We start from the raw sequence: 16,886 nt of genomic DNA on the forward strand, positions 1-16,886 counted from the left end.
CGGCGCTGTGAGGCAGCAGTGCTACCCACTGTGCCACCCAGATAGGCTTTTCTTTCCTTTCTTGAAAGAAAAGTTTTGGGGGTCGGGTGGAAGTGGTGTGGTCCGTTACCAGGACCAGCACTTGCCAGCCTTTGCTTAGTGTCACACATTTGCTTTGAGGCAGAAGGCTGTAGGAGCAAGTCCCACTCCGGAGACCTGTGCACAAAAATCTAGACTGACGCTCCAGTGCAGTACTGAGGCAGTGCCGCACTCAGAGTTGCTGTTCTTCACAAGATGTTAAACTGGGGCCCCAACTGCTCCCTCTTAAGTGGGCACAAAATATCCCATGGCACCATGTTGAAGGGGAGGGAAGTTGTCCCGAATGACTTGGTCAACATTTGTTCCTCAGTAAAATCACAAAGAGAAACCTGGTCATTATCACGTGTGGGAGCTTGCTATGTGTAATTTTGCTGCCGTATGTCTTACAGCAGTGACTACAATGGAAAGACACTGCAAAGCGCATTGGGGCATCTCAAGGTCATGAAAGACGCTACATAAATTCAGTTTCTTTCACTCTCTGTATTAAAAGCATGGGTCTTACAGCTTCTACACAGCCTGAAATTGCTTTGCCTTCAGGGTACACTGCCTATGGTTCTGTCAATGGGCAGCAAGTGAAGGATGGCAAATAGTAAACAGTGGTAGCGAGAAACAGATCTGGTATGGGACAAATACATGAAAGAGTGGTAATGTTCCAAAAATTGGCGGAATTTTCCAAGAAATGATTTCCAAACTTCCATTACTGTAGAGGTATTTATTTGTTCAAAAACTGAAATACAACTATGAAAGAGATAGTAAATTCTTATGTTTCAGTGTTTCTTTGAAGTGATTTTTTTAAAGTCGCTGGCAGAGATGTTGAAATCCTTGAAGACCTGCAGGAGGGTGATTCCAACTGAAACAGTGATAAATCCACACAGCATTCCAAGAAAATCTACAAATCCAACATCATTCCACTCTCGAAAGAGGATAGCAGACGCCAAAATGACCAAAACTGTGAAAACCACGTAGTATATCGCACTGAATATGGAGGAATCGAAGTATTGCAAAGCCTTATTAATGTACATAAACTGAATGAGAATACTGCAAATCAATGTTACCAACAGGATGACAAAGAGGAACAGGGCTCTTTGACTCGAGGGATCATCGCTAAATGCATCTTGGGCGGCCAAGCCAATGCCTTTACTGCTGGGCACTGTAAAACTCCCCAGTAAGGAACAAATACCAACGTAAACCAGGACATTGGTGGAGCCGTGGGAAGGTGCAATCCAGAAAATAAGCACGATGAGAAGTGCTAGAATAATGCAGGTGTAGCCAAGAAACACTGTAAGAGAATGGTAATTTTGAAAGTCAAAAAATGTTTTATTTCAATTAACCACTCCTCATCCACCATTATAAAACTACTGCTGCTATTATGTCAAATCTGGTTATTGGCATTAATAATTCCAGCACAAGCACAATGGATCAAGTGAATGAATTTTTTTTTTTAAATTTAAATTACCCAATTATTTTTTCCAATTAAGAGGCAATTTAGCACGGCCAATCCACCTACTCTGCACATTTTTGGGTTGTGGGGGCGAAACCCACGCAGACACGGGGAGAATGTGCAAACTCCACACGGACAGTGACCCAGAGCCGGGATCGAACCTGGGACCTCAGCGCCGTGAGGCGGTTGTGCTAACCACTAGGCCACCGTGCTGCCCTAAGTGAATGAGTTTTGCAACAAATACAGAAAATCTGCGGAGGGAGAAACAGAGTTAACATTTCAGATCAGTGACTCTTTGCTGAACATGAACTCGATTCCTCTCGCCACAGGTCCGTTAAAGTGTTTTATTTTTTTTCTTTTGTAAATTTAGAGTACCCAATTATTTATGTCCAATTAAGGGGCGATTTAGTGTAGCCAATTCACCAACCTGGCACATCTTTGGGTTGTCGGGGTGACACCCATGCAGACACGTAGAATATGCAAACTCCGCATGGACAGTGACCCGGGGCTGGGATCGAACCTGGGTCCTCGGTGCCGTGAGGCAGCAGTGCTAACCACCGTGCTGCCTCCCCTTGCAGTGTTTTACGTTTTCATTTTCCACGGTATTTTGCCTTGAATTGGTGACCTTGTTAGTGTGCTTTACAGCTCAATAATTATATCACTATCCTGTGAGGTGTATGGCTCCCTGACTGAGAGCCATGTGTGTGCACACCAGTGCTCTCAATCGCACATTAGCAAATACTGCAGAGAGAATGGCACACTCTTAGTTCGCCTTGGATTATTTCCTCCTTTGGTGGAAAACACAATCAGTGCAATATTACTTGAACAAACATACAGCAATGCACCTTCTAGTTCCTGGCTTGTAAATGTCCCATTTAATAATCAGACTTTCATATTAGTTGCACCGCACAAGTTTGAGAAATCCAACTGAAAGGACAAGGGCCATAGTGCAGCACACTATGAAGACAGAAAAATAGCATATAATGAAAATAAAAATGGAAGTCTTGGGCTGAAACTGCTCAAGCCCAAATAGACGGTATTTACCAAAAGAGATGAGGGATGAGATTTGTGATACTCATTAGAATGGAATTGAATGCTGGCAAGGTACCAATAGTTTGAAAATAGGTCAATGGTGCCATTCAGAAGGGGTGATACGGACACACAACCAGCTGTAGATCCAATCATACTAAATGACTTCTAGGTGAAATAATTGAATTGATATCACAGTATTAGCTGCATAATCATTACCCAGCAAATAGCTGCAACGCGTAGCGGGATGGGTGCGTGTGTGTGTCCTACTTGGCGGGTTTTGGGGGGGGGGGGGGGGTGTGTGTGGGTGTGTGTGTGTGTGTGTGTGTGTGTGTGTGTGTCCTACTTGATCAACGTCTTTCATGTTTTCAGAAAGCGATGGCTGAAATGAATCAGGGAAAGCCTAATGGCTGGACCTCCACATGCATTTGATAAAGTTGTTTTTAATACATTTAGTGTACCCAATTCATTTTTTTTCCAATGAAGGGGCAATTTAGCGTGTTCAATCCACCTACCCTGCACATCTTTGGGCTGTGGGGGCGAAACCCACGCAAACATGGGGAGAATGTGCAAACTTAACACTGACAGTGACCCAGAACAGGGATCGAACCTGGGACCTCGGCGCCGTGAGGCAGCAGGGCTAACCCACTGCGCCACCGTGCTGCCGCATTTGATAAAAGTTTTGATGGAAAAGCCACTATTCAAAGTTACATTTGTGGAAGATCCATTGTAAACCATCAGAGTGAATCAAACAAAAATTGGCAGAAGACCAATAAAGTGGTTGATTGATGGAGGTGTTATGTCAGTGGGTGCTTCAGTGATCAGTTAGGGCCCTCCCATCCACTCCAAGTAACTTTAATGACACAGCATTGCATTTATTAAAAAAAGTTACCTGGATTTGCTAGTTTCTCTTCCAGTTGCACACTTGATGTTATATTCTCAGTTTTGGGAGCATGAATGAGCAGCACAATTGAACCTGCACAGCTTAATAGACATCCTAATTTTCCTAACAAGTTTAGCTTCTCTTGCAACATATAGGAAGCCAAGAGTGACCTAGAAAGAAAGGCCAGGGTAGAAAAAAAAATGGCTGAGTGAAAGAAATGGAGCATTTATTATATCCACATGCAAAACAAACAACTACACCACGGACAACTGTACACCACGTCACCAAAACAAATCGTACTCCAGCCCTGTTGTTATGAGAATTCGAAACAGCTACTAAAGTTTTTCAGTAATATCCACTGGATTCTTACTTATAATTATTTCCAATTGCAAGACTAGAGAGCAGGGACTGGATTAGAATAGCTGAAAATTAACACTAAATTGAGACTGTTTGAAGAGCCTGGGTGCTCCATTTCAGGAAACACTGAACATCTCGCCAGATTTGTCCTTGGAAGGAAGATGTAATCAAATCATCTAGGACTTAAAAGTTAAAAGAACTGCTCGTAACTGCTGATACATCAGCAAGGAGATAGATAGTAACGTATGCATTCATTTTAGAAGTGCTTAAACATCACAGGGTAGTGTTTCCACCCTGCATTGACCATAATAATATTTCCATACGTAAATATATCAATAGATTGCAAGAGCAATATCGTACCCAAATGGGACGCCGAGGGCTCCTAGTGGCGTTACCAATGCAGCAGGGGCAGTGTTGTATGCTAGGAAGTTTCCTATTTGAGCCAGTCCCACTGCAACAAAAAGAATTGCAGAATATTAATTCATGCATGTTGTTTCAGAACAAAAAAAAAAGTGTTTAACCATTTACACCAAAACTAAATATCAATAATTTCAACAACACAAAGGGTGGTGCTGAATCACACCACCAGTTGGTGACAGCACAGACTGGTTTTAATCTTCTCCCTCCAACCTCAGGATCAAGATTAACCTATGGGGAAAATACCAAATGCAACACAAAACAGAAAAAGTTTTTTTAATTAAAAAAAAAAGCAACATCAGACCTGCCACCCAGCTGTCCATCATTCTCAATGGCACTCTGCTTCTATAGAGCTTTTCAAAATCACGAGGGGTCTTTGACAGAGGAGACAGGGGGAATCTGTTTCCACTCATGAAAAGGATCGAGAACGAGAGGACACAGATTTAATGTAATTGGCAAAAGGAGCAAAAAAAGTGACATGAAGGAATAACCTTTTCATACAGTGGGTGGTTAAGGTCTGGAATACACCGCCAGAGAGTGTGGTGCAAATAGGTCCAATTGAGGCATTCAAAAGAGAATGAGACAGTTGCCTTTAAACCTGAAAAGGAAGAGTGCGCAAGGTCACGCGAGGAGCAAACGGGGGAATGACACTAGATTATTTGTTTTTCAGACAGCTGGTGCAGATGTGATGGGCAAAATACTCTCCTTCTGCATCGTAACTGTTGTGTGTGAAATATCGTGGGCGGGGATTCCCCGCTGGTCAAGACCGAATTGGGGAAAGGCAATTGGGCGGAGAATCGGTCTTGATGCCAAAATCACGGTGGGTGCCGGGTTCACGCCAAACTGGGGCAAGTCCCAAGGGCGAGGTTTACTTCTGCTTTTATAAATCTGCTAACAGGCGCCGTGGAGAGAGAGAGCGAGAGAGATCGGCCATATGCCCCGACCCCACCACCCCCGCACCGTAGGCCCCCCACACCCCAGCCCCCACATATCGCCCCCGCACTATGTGGGGCCCCCCCCCCCCCGCAACTGGCTTCCACCCGTCAGCGGGGCATCATGAGGCCTGCAACCACTGGAGGCCCTACAGGGGGTTGCTGCATGGGGGCTGCGGAGCGTACCGCTGGCAAGGGCAGGGCCAGTCAATCAGACCACTGGCAGCACAGATGGGCGCCAAAGCCAGAGGCTCCTATGGTGCAGGGGTTGGGCAGGGCGGATGCAGGGCAGGGACGCAGTGGCAGCCGGAGCCATCATGTAGTCTGTTGGATAATGTTAGCATGTCTGCCCTTCACCCCCTGCAGACAAGGGATATTGGATTACAACCAGCAATGGGAGGCCTTCCTCCTAGTTGCCACAGTCCTGGGGGATGCAGTGCGGCTGCACGAGTTGGAGTTACTTGAGGAGGAGGACGCTGCAGCAGCGGAGCCTGCCCCAGAGGAACAGGAGGCAGCCAGTGAGGATCGAGAGTTGGCCGCCCAACATGCCGAGCAGCGGGAGGAGGAGGTGCAAAGGAGGCACTGCACCAGGCCTCACATGTACCGGCAGTGCCCGTCAGTCGAGGATGTGCCGTTGAAGACTCCATCTGAGCAGGGGACAGTGCGACATTTCTGCCATATCATGGCGCACCTGGCGAATAGGGGAGGACACCTGCTCCTGGTGGTCACCTAGGTGACAGTCGCCCCGAACCTCTACATAATTTGGGTCATTCCAGGCACCAAGTGGGGACCTGTCTGGAATCTCAGAGCTTGGTGCACAGGTACTTCCGTGCCGTCACAGAGGCCCTATATGCCCAATCAGCACAATACATCCATTTCAATGTGGACCGAGCCCACCAGGACGTCTGGACATCGGGGTTCACTCACCAAATGCCCCGGATCCAGGGGGCGGTTGACAGGATGCATGTCACCCTACGAGCACCTGCAGATCTTAGGCCACTCTTCACAAACCGAAAGGGGTTCTACTCGATGAACATGCAGCTGGTGTGTGACCATCTGCATGATGCACATCTGCACCCGGGCAGTGTGCACGACGCCTCCATCCCAGCACACTATGGTTTATGGCCTCTCAGAGGCGTATCCCCAGTTGGGCGACAGGGGTTAACAGCTGCGGTTGATGACGCCCATGCCACCGGACGCCAGAGCGGAGTGCTGGCTGAACCGCAGTCCCCAAGTCAATCCCACCCACAACGTCTGTCCATTCCCCCACCTGTACGCACTGGATGCTCGCCAACAACCCCTCATGTAGTCCTTGGCTCTGCGACTGCATCTTCACAATCGATAGGACTGTCTGTTTCAGAAGCCCGAAACCAGCCTGGATGGCAGGTCCTTGGGCTCAGCCTGCCCTCCGATCATCCGGCCCCTCCCTCCAACCATTCGCCCCTTTCGTAGTTCCTACCTCCACCTGCTGTACTGGAGCTTGTGTGTGGTGCGCACCAATAGTGCTGCAGAAGCCTCTTCAATAAAGTGCTCAACCGAGGGGAGTGTCTCTTGAATGGTGGAGGGTGTTGGGAGGCAGCTGTGTCATCCCCTGACTTGGGCTCCGGGGTGTCTCACGATGGGGTCAATGGCTCCAGTCTGTGTCAGTGTCGTCCTCGTCACTGCTCGACACACAAGGCTATGGCTGTGGCCGGGGAACACCTGAAGGGTTTGCGTGTTCACCAGCAGCTCCTGTAAGACACAAGACAAGACGCATGATTGCATTGCGGGCCAGGGGGCACAACTGCCATTGGGAACCGCAGCCCATCAGGGTCTCACTACCTCGCCCGATGCCAACCTCCGCCCCAGCGACTGCCTTTTCCTCCAGCTCACCAACCTCTGCCAGCTGCACCCAGGCCCAGCGATTGGCAGCATCCTTCCCATCCCGGGATACAGGGTGCCCGCCTCTCCTCCACAGCGTCCAGCAGCATCGGTAAATCTCGGTGTCTCTCTCTCTCCTCGCTGCCATCTTGTTGGCTGGGATCAGTACGTGGGAGTGAAGTGTGTATGTGCGGCTGCAGCTGGTCGATTCCAAATCTGACAAATCCAGCACCAATTCTCATTGGAATTGATTGTGTTCCACATGGCGCCGTGCTGGCCCCTTAACGGGTGGCAAGGCAGCACAGTGTGTAGCACTGTTGCTTCACAGCGCCAGGGTCTGAGGTTCCATTCCCGGCTTGGGTCACTGTCTCTGCGGAGTCTGCACATTCTCCCAGTGTTTGCGTGGGTTTCCTCCGGGTGCTCCGGTTTCCTCCCACAAGTCCCGAAAGATGTGCTGTTGGGTAATTTGGACATTCTAAATTCCCCCTCAACGTACCCGAACAGTGCCGGAGTGTGGGGATTAGGGGCTTTTCACAGTAACTTAATTGCAGTGTTAATGTAAGCCTACTTGTGACACTAATAAAGATTATTTCTTAAAGAATTGGTCAACGTGCGCCGCCAGTTTTGCTGTCGTAGAAGGCCACTAATCCTGCTCCAGCATCTACACTTGGTCTCAGGAACAGGGAATCCAGCTGCTTGAATTTCCTTTATTATGCTTATTCCGATGCAAGAGGACTTTGACACCTAGTCATGAGATATTAAGTCAGGTAAACCCCAGGTTTGTTCAATAAAACAGGTTTTAGGCAGTTTCTCAAAAGAGGAGGCAGGGTAGAGAATTCATTGCACTGGTTCCTGTATTCCTTAAGCATTTTAGTTTATTTATTCTATAATGGGATGTGGGAATTACTGACAACGCCAGCATTTGTTGCCCATCCCTAATTGCCCTCAATAGCTGTCATGGTCACCATTACCGAGACGAGTTTCCCATTCCAATTTTATTAATTTAATTTGAACTCCAGCAGCTGCCATGGCAGGAGTTTGAACCGGGACCTTGGATTCCCAGGCTGCAGAATCATAGAAGCCCCACAGTGCAGAAGGAGGCCATTTGGCCCATTGAGTCTGCACCGACCCTCTAAAAAAGAGCACCCTATATGGGCAGCACGGTAGCATGGTGGTTAGCATAAATGCTTCACAGCTCCAGGGTCCCAGGTTCGATTCCCAGCTGGGTCACTGTCTGTGTGGAGTCTGCACGTCCTCCCCCTGTGTGCGTGGGTTTCCTCCGGGTGCTCCGGTTTCCTCCCACAGTCCAAAGATGTGCGGGTTAGGTGGATTGGCCATGCTAAATTGCCCGTAGTGTCCTAATAAGTAAGGTTAAGAGGGGGGGGTTGTTGGGTTACAGGTATAGGGTGGATACGTGGGTTTGAGTAGGGTGATCATGGCTCGGCACAACATCGAGGGCCGAAGGGCCTGTTCTATGTTCTATCTCGGCCCACTATCTTCATAACCCCACCTAACTTTTTAGCGCCAAGGGGCAGTTTTAGCAAGCCCAATCCACCAAACCTGCACATTTTTGGACTAAGGGAGGAAACCGGAGGAAACTCCCGCAGACACAGGAAGAATGTATAAACTCCACACAGTCACCCGAGGTCAGAATTGAACTCAGGTCGCTGGCGCTGCAAGGCAGCAGTGATAACCACTGTGCCACCACGCTGCCCTTTCCTGCTATCCAGTGGCATTACCACTACACCTCCCCTGAAATCATTCAATGACTATTTCATCTTCACTTTGTTCTGTTCCTTTTTTAAATAAGTTTGCACTCCCAGTCTGATAATGGGTGACAATGAACCCTTAGCTTGTCTGTTTCTGCACAGAGGTCAACTGACTCACTCCAACACTTGCTATTTTCGTTCGGATTTCCTGCATTTGCACTTTTTATTTATTTTATGAATTATGTGATTTCAGCTGGGTTTAATATTGTGAAACAGTCACATGCTGTCTCTATCATCCAGTCTCTATCGCTCCTGGTTGTTATTGCTGCAGGCGCGATGGACAAAGCATTCAATTAATCCGCTGGCACATGCTGTGAAGGCTTACATATCAATAAATAATCCCCATGTGAACAATGCACTGGTGGACCAACGTGCCGATGGAGCTTTATCCCAGCAAAAGTTGGCTAGTCTCAGAACAGAAGGGTTTAAATGAAAAGTAGAACTAAAAAAAAAAAGAGATGAGGCACAACAACAATTTGCATTTATATACTGTCTTTCATATAGCAAAACATACAAGGTATTATGAAGGTATTTTATGAAATGCATTTTGACAAAATCAAATATTAGGACACAAGTAAGCTTGGCCAAGAGAGACAGATTTGAAAAAAATCATTTATGGGATGTGGCCTTCGCTGGCTTGGTCAGCATTTATTGCCCATCCACAATTGTCCTCGAGAAGGTGGTGGTGAGCTGCCTTCCTGAACAGCTGCAGGGCATGTCATGCAAGTATGCCCACAGTGCTGTTAGGTAGGAAGTTCTGGGATTTTGACGATTTATTTCCAAGTCAGCACGGTGAGTGGCTTGGAGAGGAACTTCCAGGGTGTAGCCATGTTTCCGCTGCCCTTGTCCTTCGAGATGGTAGTGGTCATGGGTTTCGCAGGTGCTATCTAAGGAACCTGGACGAGTTCCTGCAGTGCACCTTGTAAAGCGCACACTGCTGCCACTGTGCTTAGGTCGTGGAGGCAGTGAATATTTGTGCATTTGAAGGAGCAACGTAAAAAGGAAAGAGAGCGATGGAGAGATTTAGGGATGGCATTCCAGAGTCTAGGGCCTTGCCAGCTGAAGACATGTACCAACAGTGGAGTGATTAAAATCAAGGATGTACAAGAGACCAGGAATCTCAAAGGCTTCTTAGCTTGATCGCAGTTACAGAAGCATTGAGGGGAGAGGCCATGCATGGAAAGATTTTAAAACAAGGATGAGAATTTTAAAATTGACACTCACTTCCGACAGTTCCACTCCACCAAGACAATTCGGTTAAATAGGAAGCACCTGCCAAAAGACAAGAGTTAGCATTTTCTCATTAGTGGTCACCAGAAAAATTCAGATCTTTTTGTGTTTGAAGGACCGATCTCTCAAAATAAAAAACGCTGACCCACGTCTCTCTCTACTGACTGCTGTCTCCGGTGAACTAGACTGCGGTTCATTAGTCAGGGAGCAGAGATTTTCAGTTTTTAAACTATCTGACTAAGCCAGGGTCAAAGAACATATATTGTGGTCAAACATTTTTGCCTGCTTCAATAGAAAATAGCCTTTTCTAAATCTGTGACTGTAGCTTTGGTCAGCTTCAAGAGGAAATAAACAGAGGCCATTTGTTCAAATGCATCATAAATAGGTCGATTAATCTAGTCATCACTTGTTAAAACCACATTCTCAAAGCAATCAAAATACATAAAATTACAAAAGTTTAGTTTACAGATCATTTAATGACTCATTCATTGAAGTTAGTATTTAACTCAACTGTATAGGAAGATTTTAGAATTCATTACATGACGGCTAGAAGGCAGCACTTCAGACCTTCATCCCAATGTATTTAAGGGCCATCAAGTGAATTTATCATCTTTATGTTTGTAGAATTTGATCCAAGGGAGATCACTATTAAATGAGTTTCTTGTTTAAAGACTACAGCAAATTTAAAACACTCAAAAAAAAGTCATCCAAATCGTCTTTCACTACACCCTAACTATCATCCCATCCTAAGAATTCGATTTGCCTCTTTATGTATCTTTTTATATCAGTGCGCTCATCTTTATTTCAAATGTTGCAGCATTCTGAAATCTCTTTACTATTCCATTCCATTAAGCGTCTATTATTTTGTACGTGTCTCCTCCTGTGCTAACTGAGAGGGGTAGACCTCTCCTGGGCAGAACTATGATCCAATTTCCTTCAGAAACAGCCCCTAGAAACAAATGTTATTAATTTCTCACATTTCAAACTGGAGATCAATTTGGTTTGTTTCAATCCTATTGGCTCCCATATTTTCACCTACCCACTACACTTTCTGCTTCTCTTCCTTTTCCTGTTAGCTTCACTCGGCTTCTGTCCAAGAGCGCCTATGGAACATTTGGTTTAAGACTTGCACACCCAACAACTTCTATACTATGCCATGCATTGATTTGCTTCACAGGTTGGCCAACAGTTTCTCAAATGATATTGTGAAATAACGCTTTGTGCAAATACTTAATCTTGCGTCTCACCATAAGGCATAGGAGCAGAATTAGGCCACTCGGTCCATCGAGTCTGCTCCGCCATTCAATCGTAGCTGATATTTTTCTCATTCCCATTCTCCTGCCTTCTCCCCATAACCCCTGATCCCCTTATTAATCAAGAACCTATCTATCTGTCTTAAAGACACTCAAGTGAATTGGCCTCCACAGCCTTTTGCAGCAAAGCGTTTGACAGATTCACTACCCTCTGGCTGAAGAAATTCCTCCTCATCTGTTTAAAAAGGATTGTCCTTTTAGTGTGAGATTGCGTCCTCTGCCTCTAGTTTTTCCTACAAGTGGAAACATTGTATCCACGTCCACTTTATCCAGGCCTCGCAGTATCCTGTAAGTTTCAATAAGAACACCCCTCATCCTTCTGAACTCCAACAAGTACAGACCCAGAGTCCTCAACCGTTCCTCATACGACAAGTTCTTGTCACGTTGCATTTCAATGATTCCAACTTAGTATGGACCCGTTTTAAAATAATTTTGACTTTAACTTTAAAAGTCTTTATACCCAAACTTCCCATCACCTTTTCCTTGTTACATTAAAAAAAAACTTTTACTCACTGGCTTCAAACTGTAAGCAGTTTTGATAAGTAAACGGAGAAACAGATTCAACAGGGAAAATGCCAAACATATATTCTGTCTGTGACTTCCTCAGGATACTCACTGTTGCATCATTCCGTGGTACCGTACTGCCAGATTTAATACCTTGATTCAGACAGTTTGCTTACAAAATAAGCCAAAAAATTCATAAACTAAATTTAGTATTGTGTTTTCAAAAGTTGGCTTCCAACAACTTCAGAATTAATTATGATCCACAAGTGCTGAACAATGGCAGAGTTAGGTTAATGACTAACATTTCAAATGATTGATTTTGTACTAATTTCATTCAAAAAACATAATATCAAATCTTCCTGCAAAAAGAACTAAACCCCAAATTCATGTTATTAAATGAGCTATATAGTAATGCTAAAATAAAGAGACTTAAAAGGAAAACCAAGTTTGACAAACAAAGTTTTTTAAAAATGCTTGATTGGGTAGATAATGGGACGCAGATGCGATACAAATGAATTTTCATTGCCATAAGGCGTCTCACAAAAGGATGAAATGCATCAGCACCAATAGAGGTTTTCAAAATTGTGTGTTTTGAATTGGAAAAGATGATTTCTTCTGGTCAGGGATCAGTATTGAGTAAGTAATGTAAAATTGTCAAAGGAGTGATTTCCATTTACGATTGTTGCAACGTGGGATGTTTTTCAATAAGAAGTGGCTGAGTCAGAAAACAATTGATGTATAGTGTGTTGGAACACATCACAGGACTATGAAGAGGCAGGAGGGCAGTCGGCCTCCGCTAACAAGTAGACCCTGAAGCCAAAGCAAAAGGTATAAAAATACTGCTGTAGTCATTTTTGTTTGCATAAGGGAATAGAAATAATTTTAAGATTGGATCCACAGAGGAAAAAGTCAGTAGATTTAACATCCTCAGTATGCTGGATAACACCATTTTTATTTGAGACAATGGAGGCCATTTAACTTTTATCAAATCAAGTGCAGCCAATTTGAAAATATTTTCTAACATGAGAAGCAAGATGCAAAAATCTAATTCAATGCAAATGTCAGAGAACAAATTAGTGCCTTACCTTTACTCTCTGAACAAGCCCAAATCAAAGCCCTACAGATTATTTTTTTATTAGTATTCCTTTATTAGGGCTCAGAGTGTGGACAAGGACAAATCCCTCATCCAGCTTCTTGCCTGCTCCAAAAAAACAATTCAAATTGAATCCAATTCATGGTCCCCACAAGAGAAACATATCAGATCCAGGCATTACACCGGATTCTCATGCTCATCTTAACCAACCATCCCAAATGCCATCTTTTCGTGCTAAAAATAAGAGGCGGTGTTCGAATGCAAGTGACCATTATCCCATCTATTTAGTACATCTTGCAAAACTGCTTCTCTGGCACAGGGGGAGGGGGGGTGGAATAAAAACTTTTTTTAAAAACTCGATTTTATTTGTGTCATTACTGGTCGAGCTGATATTTTTTTCAAATAACCAGATATTGTAGGAAACCCAAAGCATTTTCAGTCAGCGCTGCAGTTTTAAACCGTGGGCAGGCTGCATTGTGTGACTCATGAAACTTGTGATAGATTCACAGCTGATGTGTGTATGTGTGTGCATTGCCCAATAAAAGCAAAACCGCTTGGTTTTGAGTTTTGGCCAGTCTGAAGGTGCTGGATTTGGGGTGGGGGTGAAACTCAATGATTACAAACCTCTGCTCTCAGCTCGAAGGATGCCTTTTCTCTGCAAAACGAACGTGCAGCCATTCACGAGGCTGGACAGCAGGGCGAGGCTGAGTCCCAGGGAGGCGCTCTGCTCCGGCTCGCGCTCCATGCCGCGCTCACCTGGCCAGGTAGACAGCTCGAGGCACCTCACCGCAGCTCCTCATTCACAACCTGTTGCAGAACAGTGAACATTTAAGACATTTTTTAAAAAAAAATTCAAATAAATGTTATCAACACCTAATAACTCCAATGCATTTGATGTCCAACCTACTAAAGGTCATTTATCGCGCGAAAGAGTTTAAAAAAAAATAAAAATCGTTAAAAAGTTTTAGTTGTTAAAACATTTCCTTCCGTATTCGGAGCAACACGCCCTGATTCCAACACATGCGCAGTGAAAGAGAAAATAAGACGTCTGCTGCTCCCAAGAGATTCCTTGCCTGAACAGCGAGCTCCCCCTAGCACTGCAGTGTCAGGAACCCAATCTAATGTCAGCACTTTAAAAAAAAAATTTAGATTAGCCAATTATTTTTTCTAATTAAGGGGCAATTTAGCGTGGCCAATCCACCTACTCTGCACATTTTTGGGTTGTGGGGGCAAAACCCACGCAGACACGGGGAGAATGTGCAAACTGCACACGGACAGTGACCCAGAGCCGGGATCGAACCTGGGACCTCAGTGCTGTGAGGCGGTTGTGCTAACCACTAGGCCACCATGCTGCCCTTAATGTCAGCACTTTAAGGATTTTTCTCTCTCGCTCTTGTTGGGTTAGTTTGTTGGATTGGATTGGGTTTGTTTATTGTCACGTGTACCGAAGTACATAGAACATAGAACGATACAGCGCAGTACAGGCCCTTCGGCCCTCGATGTTGCACCGACATGGAAAAAATCTAAAGGCCATCTAACCTACACTATGCCCTTATCATCCATATGCTTATCCAATAAAATTTTAAATGCCCTCAATGTTGGCGTGTTCACTACTGTTGCAGGTAGGGCATTCCACGGCCTCACCACTCTTTGCGTAAAAAACCCACCTCTGACCTCTGTCCTATATCTATTACCCCTCAATTTAAGGCTATGTCCCCTCGTGCTAGCCACCTCCATCCGCGGGAGAAGGCTCTCGCTGTCCACCCTATCTAACCCTCTGATCATTTTGTATGCCTCTATTAAGTCACCTCTTAACCTTCTTCTCTCTAACGAAAACAACCTCAAGTCCATCAGCCTTTCCTCATAAGATTTTCCCTCCATACCAGGCAACATCCAGGTAAATCTCCTCTGCACCCGTTCCAAAGCTTCCACGTCCTTCCTATAATGAGGCGACCAGAACTGTACGCAATACTCCAAATGCGGCCGGACTAGAGTTTTGTACAACTGCAACATGACCTCATGGCTCCGGAACTCAATCCCTCTACCAATAAAGGCCAACACACCATAGGCCTTCTTCACAACCCTATCAACCTGGGTGGCAACTTTCAGGGATCTATGTACATGGACACCGAGATCCCTCTGCTCATCCACACTACCAAGAATTTTACCATTAGCCAAATATTCCGCATTTCTGTTATTCTTTCCAAAGTGAATCACCTCACACTTCTCCACATTAAACTCCATTTGCCACCTCTCAGCCAAGCTCTGCAGCTTATCTATGTCCCTCTGTAACCTGCAACATCCTTCCACACTGTCTACAACTCCACCGACTTTAGTGTCGTCTGCAAATTTACTCACCCATCCTTCTGCGCCCTCCTCTAGGTCATTTATAAAATGACAAACAGCAACGGCCCCAGAACAGATCCTTGTGGTATGCCACTCGTAACTGAACTCCATTCTGAACATTTCCCATCAACTACCACTCTCTGTCTTCTTTCAACTAGCCAATTTCTGATCCACATCTCTAAATCACCCTCAATCCCCAGCCTCCGTATTTTCTGCAATAGCCGACCGTGGGGAACCTTATCAAACGCTTTACTGAAATCCATATACACCACATCAACTGCTCTACCCTCGTCTACCTGTTCAGTCACCTTCTCAAAGAACTCGATAAGGTTTGTGAGGCATGACCTACCCTTCACAAAACCATGCTGACTGTCCCTAATCATATTATTCCTATCTAGATGATTATAAATCGTATCTTTTATAATCCTCTCCAAGACTTTACCCACCACAGACGTTAGGCTCACCGGCCTATAGTTACCGGGGTTATCTCTACTCCCCTTCTTGAACAAAGGGACCACATTTGCTATCCTCCAGTCCTCTGGCACTATTCCTGTAGCCAATGATGACCTAAAAATCAAAGCCAAAGGCTCAGCAATCTCTTCCCTGGCTTCCCAGAGAATCCTAGGATAAATCCCATCCGGCCCCGGGGACTTATCTATTTTCACCTTGTCCAGAATTGCCAACACTTCTTCCCTACGCACCTCAATGCCATCTATTCTAATAGCCTGGGTCTCAGCATTCTCCTCCACAATATTATCTTTTTCTTGAGTGAATACTGACGAAAAGTATTCATTTAGTATCTCGCTTATCTCCTCAGCCTCCACACACAACTTCCCACCACTGTCCTTGACTGGCCCTACTCTTACCCTAGTCATTCTTTTATTCCTGACATACCTATAGAAAGCTTTTGGGTTTTCCTTGATCCTACCTGCTAAAGACTTCTCATGTCCCCTCCTTGCTCGTCTCAGCTCTCTCTTTGGATCCTTCCTCGCTTCCTTGTAACTATCAAGCGCCCCAACTGAAACTTCACGCCTCATCTTCACATAGGCCTCCTTCTTCCTCTTAACAAGAGATTCCACTTCTTTGGTAAACCATGGTTCCCTCGTTCGACCCCTTCCTCCCTGCCTGACTGGTACGTACTTATCAAGAACATGCAATAGCTGTTCCTTGAACAAGCTCCACATATCCAGTGTGCCCAACCCTTGCAGCCTACTTCTCCAACCAACACATCCTAAGTCATGTCTAATGGCATCATAATTGCCCTTCCCCCAGCTATAACTCTTGCCCTGCGGGGTATACTTATCCCTTTCCATCACTAACGTAAAGGTCACCGAATTGTGGTCACTGTTTCCAAAGTGCTCACCTACCTCCAGATCTAACACCTGGCCTGGTTCATTACCCAAAACCAAATCCAATGTGGCCTCGCCTCTTGTTGGCCTGTCAACATATTGTGTCAGGAAACCCTCCTGCACACATTGTACAAAGAATGACCCATCTAATGTACTCAAACTATATCTTTTCCAGTCAATATTTGGAAAGTTAAAGTCTCCCATAACAACTACCCTGTTACTTTCGCTCTTTTCCAGAATCATCTTCGCCATCCTTTCCTCTACATCCCTAGAACTATTAGGTGG

At 45.3% G+C, this 16,886-nt stretch overlaps 1 protein-coding gene across 1 annotated transcript; it reads right to left on the minus strand.

The window, feature by feature from the left end:
- Positions 1-775: 775 nt before the first annotated feature.
- On the minus strand, positions 776-13,936 carry nipa1 (NIPA magnesium transporter 1). The gene is given in 7 exon segments (XM_038818839.1): positions 776-870; positions 873-1,357; positions 3,441-3,601; positions 4,149-4,239; positions 9,991-10,038; positions 13,531-13,713; positions 13,814-13,936. Coding segments are annotated over 6 exon segments (960 nt in total). The 5' UTR covers positions 13,652-13,713; positions 13,814-13,936; the 3' UTR covers positions 776-816.
- Between the last annotated feature and the right edge of the window lie 2,950 nt (positions 13,937-16,886).

This window comes from Scyliorhinus canicula, chromosome 14 (genome assembly GCF_902713615.1).
Source record: "Scyliorhinus canicula chromosome 14, sScyCan1.1, whole genome shotgun sequence".
NCBI classification, from domain to species: Eukaryota; Metazoa; Chordata; class Chondrichthyes; order Carcharhiniformes; family Scyliorhinidae; genus Scyliorhinus; species Scyliorhinus canicula.